This window comes from Lycium barbarum, chromosome 3 (assembly GCF_019175385.1).
Source record: "Lycium barbarum isolate Lr01 chromosome 3, ASM1917538v2, whole genome shotgun sequence".
NCBI classification, from domain to species: domain Eukaryota; kingdom Viridiplantae; phylum Streptophyta; class Magnoliopsida; order Solanales; family Solanaceae; genus Lycium; species Lycium barbarum.
In genome coordinates this window covers 120,067,074-120,076,510 of record NC_083339.1, presented here as the reverse complement: position 1 = coordinate 120,076,510, position 9,437 = coordinate 120,067,074, and the positions used below count along the sequence as shown (strand labels likewise).

The 9,437-nt window shown below is 34.8% G+C and overlaps 1 protein-coding gene across 1 annotated transcript; it reads left to right on the top strand.

Annotated features, from left to right (window-relative positions):
- The first annotated feature begins 3,470 nt into the window (after positions 1 to 3,470).
- LOC132632072 (protein BOBBER 1) lies at positions 3,471 to 8,286 on the top strand. Its single transcript, XM_060347871.1, has 6 exons — positions 3,471 to 3,977; positions 5,545 to 5,717; positions 6,071 to 6,119; positions 6,351 to 6,517; positions 7,670 to 7,753; positions 7,854 to 8,286. The coding sequence occupies exons 1-6, from the start codon at positions 3,668 to 3,670 to the stop codon at positions 7,890 to 7,892; spliced, it is 822 nt and encodes a 273-aa protein (XP_060203854.1). The 5' UTR covers positions 3,471 to 3,667; the 3' UTR covers positions 7,893 to 8,286.
- Positions 8,287 to 9,437: the final 1,151 nt, after the last annotated feature.

The window sequence follows — 9,437 nt, the reverse complement described above, 5'->3', positions numbered from 1 at the left end:
CTTGTCAAAAACCCTATGAGAAACTACTCCATAATAGAACTAAAGAAAATAGAAGAAATAAAAGTAGAAAACATTACAATTGACGATTGATCCAAACTTCCGTATTAAATCAAATCGTGATGGAAAGTAAGGAATTCTGCTGTCAAATCTTTTTCTATGCGCTTCCAATGCCTCCTAGGTCAAAAGTCCCTTCAAAAATGTGTTCAGAGAGTACTTAAAGGTGTAGGAAAAGTCCCAGCCGAAATTAACCTTATCCAAATAAAATAGGAAAAATTGGCTAATTCAGTCCGGATGCGTTATTGAGAGCGTCACCCCTCTCCATCGTGACCTGCCTTTTTTCTTTCAAAATTTGAGGGAATTAGGTCTCCTTGGTGTTGCCACAGAGACAAACATTAATATCCAAATATAGCTCTGAATTCATGAGACTCAGTCAACTGTTCCTTTGATGGCCAAACATTTTGCTTAACGATGCCACATAGACAAGTTTTATGTGTCGTCCATTTTATTTTACTCCATGTGCTGCTGCAAAATTAATTTCTTCACCGTTGTATTTTGGATTGCCTTTTTTTTCAATTATAACTTGACGTCTTTTTGTTCAATTTTCGCTCCAAAGTTTTCCATTTTTGCGACACTTTATTCCTACACAATAAAACACACATAATAAATATAAAATAATCATATACAAGCTCAAACGCGATTAAAGTGTAGTAAATAAGAGACAAAGGATAGCTAAAAACTCGTGTTTATGGTCACTCATCAAGAAGATCTTCCCATTTATCTCTTGTGTGCCCTTCTTCCTCCAATGCTTTCCTTTTCACCAACGAGTCTTTATAATAATTCGTAAATCTAGATTGGCTAATTGTTCATGGACAGCACCTGCGCCAGTAGAGATTTCTCGGTTGCAAAATGTATTGAAACCTTGGGTAGTTAAAAAAGTCAGATATTATATTCTAAGATTGAATTTCATATTCGAAAAAACCTCGTAATCGCCCATAAAGCTCCGAATGGCTCTAGCTTCCCCTTTCCTATTCTCATCATCATCATAGTCTCCTTCTACATCAACAGGATCCTTTCATTAAGAGTTTCATCAAGGTTTGAGAGTTCAACAGTGTTACGTGTCCTAGCAGCGATTTGAAGAGTAGCCAATCATTGTTCGTCAGCCATTATTTCCCTTGCAAACACTAAATCAACGAACGATTAAAATATTTTGAAATAATTAATATTGCTAAGGTCCTATGATGGGCCAAACTGTTTAGCCTAAAATTCATTTATTAAGAAAACTAGTTAAATTTGTTTGAAAGAGGCCTTTAGCAACGTAAATAATCTAAATATTAATTAATTTTTGATTAAGTGATTGAAGTAGTAAATGATATTCGAAATAATTAATGAAATAATCAATAATAATTAAAGAACTGAATAATAAAGGGGAAGAAAGTTCTTATTTAAATTCTTGTATCAATAATGAAAATTATTTGATATTAAATTTGCAGAGCACATTAGAGAGTAATATTGTATTCATGCAAAATATTAGATATTGTATAATCAGGGGATAATGAGAGTAATATAAGATTGACTTCACTAACTAACTTCCCTAATCCTATACACGTCTTAGCTTTTATTGGTGCACAAACTGCGGACTGTTAATGGGATTAAGTGTAATCCTTCAACTCTTGGGGTATTGCCATGCATGCCTCCTTTTCTGTAGATGCTCCCGGACCAATCATCTCGGCACATACTATACCGGAGGAGGAATAACATATGGTGGCAAGCTTCATAGCATTTACCGGAACCTCAACCGAAAAGTGAGTGAATACCAAAATGCGCCTTACCTCTCTGTTGCGTGTTTAGTCGACTGGTCTTTTCCCTTAGAAAAAATGAGAAAAGAAAGATAAAAGGTATATCCTATCAATTAAATAAAAAAAAGTGAAAAATTATTTACTATATTAGTTATCTTTTTAATTGCACAGAAAAAAATAAGAAAAAAAAAAGTAGAAAAAGTGAAGGAAATTAGATTATGGATTTTTTTTTTTTTAGAAAATCTAAAAATTTGGATGAAATTAGAAAAGGAAAAAGAAAGAAATAAAAAAAAAGAAAAAAAAGAGAGATTGCAGAGAGAAGACAATAGTAGAAAAGATAAGAGCCAAAATGCGAATGAAATCATACTATTGAAAAAAGAAGAAGTAAAGAATAAAATGATCTGGGAAAATATAAATGGATAGAAAGGGAGAAAAAAGAAAAAGAAAAGAGAAAAAAAAATAGAGAAAAGGAGAAAAAAGAGAAAGAAAGTATTGAAATAAAAAAGAAAAGAAAAAAAGGGACGAAAAAGAAAAAAAGCAACAACAAGAAGACACTAAAAAAAGATGAAAAAGGAGTCAAATGGCATGATATGAGAATGGAGGAGTTGGGAATTAAAATAGGTATAAATGATAATTATTTTAAGGAGTATCATTGCAAATGAGTGTTGATCGGTAAATAATTTTAATTCTATAGATAATTGTGAGTTTTCCCTATTTTTAAAAGGGATGGGCTTGTAATAGAAGGGCACTTGGACGACACTTTACTTAAATTTCTAAGAATCTGAGTTTAGAAATTTTCAATAATCATAAGAGGATAAATAGTTAAAAAAAAACATCCTTAATATATTAGAATTAGTTTAAATTTGCCTTGTTCTCCTCTATTGGTCCCAATTGTACTTAACGTTAATTTTGGGTTAAATTTTACCCCTTCTTCATCTATTGGACTCTAATTATCAATGCATTCTTTTAAAGAAATTATAAGATAACATATTTGAGTTTTTTATTAAGTAGGTGATACAGAATTATTGTTCTATATGAATAATAGAATCAACTCATGATCTTTTATTTGCACCGATTTTGAACAAAAATCACACCTTTGAACGAATAATACATTTTTTTCTTTTGAATCAATTTAGTTGTCAAACTTGTTTTTAAGATTAAATTTGTGTCAGAAAGTTTTGAATAATCATTACTAAACGATCACGAGGGCTTAATATGAATTTCAAATTCGAAAAATTTTCTTGCGAAATTAATTGGGTGTTTTCGAAATGTGATTATGAGATATTTTAAGATTTAAAACATTATTTCTAAAAGGAATCCAATAAAAAATTAGCACTATAACCATCGAGTTTTGCTGAATGCTTGAGTGTTTTTATATATATACTAGTTATAACGCTTGAGTTGCTTTCGTTTAAAGTGTGTTGGTTCTTGAACTTGATGGTTTCTGTCTGAGAAAAGCGACTCCATCGTTGTTGAACTCAAGTGATTTCTAATTATTTTTTGTTAACTCGGATGAATCGAGTTGTTTATGATTCAAGCCATGCAAAATAATAAATTGGTGTCATCTATTTAATTAAAGTCTCGCATGTATCATTTTTGAATACGGGTTTTTAATCCGAAAATAACACCAAGGCAATTAAAGGGTCTAGTAAACGACAAATTGGCATTTTAACCTAAAAAATTAAAATTAAGAGCAATTGAGGTCTAAGGGATTGTTTGGTACGCGGAAGAAAGATGCTTGATGATTAAGTTTGGAATTATAGATTAAGGAGGGTGTTCTGGAATTCTCCGCGCTTCCTTAATATACACAAAGAGTCTTGATATATCATTAGTTCTAGTCTCCTTAATCCAGCACCAAAACCCTAATCCGGATGGCGATAATTTCAGATTACGAGGAGCAAGATAATAGCAAACCGTCATGTTCATCAAAGCCCTTTAAGGCGGTGCTTGATCCTTCTAACCCACTAGGGTTTCTCGAAGCTGCTTTCGAGTTCTTAGGCAGGGAATCGGATCTGTTGAAGAGTGATTCGTTGATTAGTGATGTAAGTGCTGTTGTTCGTATGGTGAAAGATAAGTTGGAAGCCGAAGAGCGCAAGAAGAAAGAGGAAGCTCCAGTTGTTGAGGCAAAAGGGAAACAGGTTGAGGAGGCTACTAATGAGGACGACAACAAGGGTCCTCGAGGTAATGTTTGGTGTTAGTTTCTGCAAACAATCTTTGGTTGCACTCAAAGTGAAAATCAAGGTTTTAGGTGTTTGTTTTCCAACAAGTTAATTTGTGGACGGGTTCTATTTATTCGAATAGCTGGCATTATTTTTATGACTGTTTGGTTTGGTGTATTTATTAAATGAATTAGAGTAGGAATAGTCCTGATATTAGTTATACATAGGTTTTTGCTACCTATGTATAAGAATAGTACTGAATAAGGCGTGTATTAGTTAATACATAGGTTGAGAAACACTACCAAACAAGGGGGTAATAATACCTTCTCTAATACATCGGCTGGCTATCAAATGAGCCCTTTGTGATGCATTGGGACAGGATCTATCTATTCGAAATTCAAATCATTTGAAATTGAGCAGAATGGATGTAGAGGATTTATGTATTGGCTAAGTCTGTTCAAGTTTTGGTTTTTGGGTTTTAAAAGTTCTGGATATTCGAATACTTTGGGCTCTTGAATGTGATTGTTGAGCACTTTTAGAGAGTGATGGGACAATAGTTAACTAAAATTGATGCTGCATTTTTGTGAGTTTCACAGCCTTAGTCTCGAATTAAGAAAATAGAAAAAGCTTGTCTTATCTGAAGTATACTGTTACAAGATACACTAAAACTGAGTTATCCTTTAGTGTTGTTATGAACTTGAAACCAAAAATGTGCTCCCTATGTCAATATATGTAATGGTACTTGTGTATTGACAGGGTAATTAGCCGTAGTGAGTACTTTTAGTGAATTTGATTTTCAACATCTTGGGGACATTCCAAGACGGGAAGAGTGTTATATGGAGTTGGACGGAGAAGCTATTCCACTACTAGGAATAACTTTATATTTGAGTTTCATCTATGATTAGTTAATTTTATTAGAAGTTTTAATATATTGAATTGTTTATCAAAATAATGTGTGAACAACTAGTTAGATAGCCTTGTTATATTTTTTTTTTTTTTAAACAACTGTTGGTGATTATAGGTTGGTTGTGGATTATTAAATTATGCATTCATGGACTCTTTTCAGTTTGCAATGAATAAGTTGTGTTTATTCAAAATTTGTTATGCATTTTATGTGGTAGCTTAACTCATCAAACATGTCTTTGTTCTCAAATGAATTGATAAATAGCCTCTTACAACAAGAGTTTCTGTTTTGTTCACTGGAGCTGAGGACTTGTCTTAGATTTTGCTTGATATTGGGCAAATTTTGCTGAAATAAGCTTCATATTGGGGTCCTTATGTTGTCTCCTTTTACTTATTATCCTGTTTGGTCTTTATATGGTATCAGAGGACTTACCCACCTTCAGTTTAGACGTGTATACTCTTTTTATAAGCTACTGATATACATCTTGATGGCCCCTTAACTTTAATTGTATGATATAAGTATAACATTGTTTATCATCTAGGTACAGTAAATCTTGAATTGCATGTAAAGTGTTGGTACCATTTGTTGTATATTATATTGGTATGTCGTACTCGCTATTATTGCAAGCTTTCTTGTTTTGCATTAACATAACTTTTCATTGCCCTCTCTGGTGATATGCATGCAGCTCCCAACAAAGGCAATGGCCTTGATCTTGAGAACTACTCATGGGTTCAATCGCTACAGGAAGTGAATGTTAATATTCCCGTACCTCATGGAACAAAATCAAGGTTTATTGTTTGTGATATATCAAGGAACCGTCTTAAAGTTGGACTAAAGGGTCAGCCTCCAATAATTGATGTGAGTGTATTCTTCAGTTTGGTAGTCAAAGATGTAGTTTGCTATGCTTTCATCTCAAATTGTATAATAGTCAAAATTTGGCCTGGTGGTAATTGGCTTGAGCCTTGGGGTGCTCCCTTTCAAGGTCTCAAGTTCGAAACCCATTGGGTGCAAACAATTTCTGAGGGCCATCGGACTGGGGTAAAACCCTGAATTACCCGTGGTGCACTTGCGGGAAACTCCTTGCCGAGGGCCTGTGCACCCCCGGGATTAGTCGGGGCTCAAAGAGACCCGGACACCCGGTGCTTAATCAAAAAAAAAAAAAAATATATATATATATATATATATTGACTTTGACTCCCTTGGGCTTGCAGGGAGAACTATATCGACCAGTGAAAGTTGATGATTGTTTCTGGAGCTTGGGTAAGTTGCTCATATGTTTTGACTTGCTAGGTGCTTTTCTTGGGATTTTGTTGCGATCTACTTCAATCTTCTGGCTCATTGGTACTGATCGGGTTGCTATGCATGTTTTGTTTTTGCAAATGTTGTGGCTGTGCTTAATGAATTCGAAAGTAAACTAGCGTAGTGTCTTCTTCAATAACAGTGGTGAAGCTTTGCTGAGGACAAATGATCCTAACTTTAACATATTTGCAGAGGACCAGAAATCCGTCTCTGTACTCCTCACCAAGAAGGACCAGATGGAATGGTGGAAATGCTGCGTGAAAGGTGAGCCTGAAGTTGATACGCAGAAAGCAGAACCGGAAAGTAGCAAGCTATCAGATTTGGACCCCGAAACACGATCAACAGTTGAAAAGATGATGGTAGGATTTTATTGCTCATCAACATGTTATGCATCATGAAGATCAACAGTTGAAAAGTTTATATGCTCACTCTGGAATTGATTGTTCCACATTGTGTTCTTGCTCTTTATTTACACAATTCCTTGTGGGACTTTTACCTGATTCTCATGGTTGGTTTTGGCATACTTTGAGCATATCATGTACATCCACAATTTCTGGCAATTCACTATCCACGTCAAATTACAGAACTCTATTGGTCTCCTGCTACTGTTTCTGATGAATGTGCACTTGACATAAAAAAAATACTGGTTAAATTGGAAGTGTGAGATAATGTGCTTGTCTTTAAAACATACTGTTTGAAGTGGTTTTCAAGATGCTAAGGTGTGTTTTAGTTTCTACATGTTTTCTCATACCATTGCTTTTACAAAAGCTTAGTATGATTTTTTCCTCAACACCTAAATTTGGGCAACATTTATGGTCCTAAGTAATGCCTTCTGTTATATCAAGGTTTTAAACTTTCGCTTGAAGCTTAATTCGGTGAATATTGTTGCATAGACAAAAACTGGATCAAGTTTTTCTACAGAAATTCGAAGCTTTTGTTTAACCACTATCTGAGAAGTATTATAGAAGTTAGCACCACAGAGGCCATAAAAGCTTCATAAGATTGTAAAATATTCTATGTCAAATGGCATAACTTGGATTAGTTGAACCCAAAAAAAGTTCTTTCAGATTCTGAAATCTTTATCCCCGGTAAGATTCATAAAATTCAGTTCTTTTGCTTGGAGATTTCAGTCTTTTTCATGCTCTCTATTGGATTATGGTGTTTCCTGTGATCCTGAAGCTAATAATGGTAAAATGAACTGACTGCTTGGCATGAGGATATGAGCAAAAGAGGTTACGTCTCATCTAGATAGAGCTGATTTTTCTAGGTTGCTCCTGCCACCTAGCCATCCTTGGTGTCTATGCTTCATCTTGTTGGACAACTTTAGTGATAGGCTGGGTGAGTTAGATGTGGTCATCTTTGTCAGGAACATCTATTAGAAATATAATTGTCTTGCATCCTACAACTTTAGTTGCTTCTTTGAGAAATCCTGTTTGCTGTAATTTATCCCCTTCTTAGTATGTGATGATGTTATTTATTTGTATTTGCTTGATGGGAAATTCCTCTTGCAGTTTGATCAGCGTCAGAAATCCATGGGACTTCCAACAAGTGACGAAACACAGAAACAAGAAATTCTCAAGAAATTTATGGCAGAGGTGCAAACTTGATAATTGATATCATGTATTATTTGTTTATATCTCCTTTACCCGGTTCCCCGTGTATGACTTGATTCATCTTGTTCTTGATCTGCTGCAGCATCCTGAAATGGACTTCTCAAAGGCAAAGATATCCTGATACGCTGGTATTTTGCTTGGCAGTGTTGTTGCTTATTGGATCATATATCTTAGCAGGGAGAAGCTAAATATCTTCTTTGCCAGTGACTTTTATTGGGATAGTGTGACCTTGGAAATTTTTGTTCATTAAGCTGCTTATATCTGATAGGTGCTCTTCGAGAAACTCGGCGGTTTATTTATCCATACTTGGTTGTAACAGATTACTAGATCTTTGGGTACTGGATTCAATCAAACTTTCTCTGTTAATTTTTGTAGCCTTGTTGCTGCTCGTGTATTCAGTTTCCTGCGTTGGCATGGAGTTTTACGTCTTGGGTGGTGGATTTTTGTTATTTGCCTGAAATCTTCTTCAAGCTTTCTCTATTTGGTTATTGTATATAACGTGATCTTTGTGCATACATCCCCGGATTACTGTCACATTCTGATTTATGTGCAATAGGGAAGAACCAGCATCTGTGTCCGCATTGTTACGTCTTCTTTCTATCTATCCCCACCAATCTAATTTGATTAAGATCCGAACAAGATAACTAGTAATGCCTAAAGTGTAAATTACTGGGTTGTACATGTGTGCTCGTGCGCATTATCAAAGCCTATTTTCTAGTACTTCGTATTCGTACTAACCAGATCATCGTAATGTTTTTGGTAGGATGCCGTATTCCATATTCTGTTATATTTCGATTTGAGTACATTTGTTGTTTAAAAGTGCAGCTGGATTTATATGAAGTTTTGAATTGGTCGTGAAGAGGGAAATATCTCATCACTTCCATTCAACCTTTTCTTTCAATTGGAATTGGGATTGGCCACTGTGAATGCTTGTTTTTTTTTTTTTTTCCCCACCCATTTAGGAGGATTTATAGTGTTTTCACACTTCCCCTCCAGTGTGACTCGAACCCAGGACCTATCAGTCGTAGGTGGAGGTGCTTAACCACTGAGCCATCCTCACTTGTCGTGAATGCTTGTTTATTATCTATTACTAATCCATCTATCCTATTCCCTGTAAGCTAATTTGGCTTTCACAGAATCCTAGAGAAAATGTTGTAAGCTGGACGAGCTAGTTTTTTTTTTTTTCCTTGATCGATGACAGTTACAGTATTCAAGTGTTATAAATGTATGTTCAAGTAAAGGATGGAATGTGTGAAAGGAAAAAAACAGAAGTTACATTTCAAAATAATGTAACACTCCATAGGGTAATACATGAACTGGAATAAGAGCTCACTTCATGGATAACTTGAGTGATATCATAAGAAAGTCTCAATTAGGTAAAACTCAGCCTTTCTTGTATGACACAATGAATTTTAACTCAAATCTCATTTCCTGCTAGGATTTCTCCAAATTAAAACTCTTGAACAGTAGATCTAACAGGCTTTATGTTAATGTGTTTGATTTGGAGGATACCTTGTTTTCCTTTTTAGTTAGTTTTGAAGGCCCTAGGATACTTGGAAAACCTGTCTTCTAGCAATTAAAAGTACGGTTGGATTCAATCAGAACTCGGGTCTTTAAGCTCATCGTGGATATCATTTTTGAGAAAAAGAGAGATCATATCATCAAA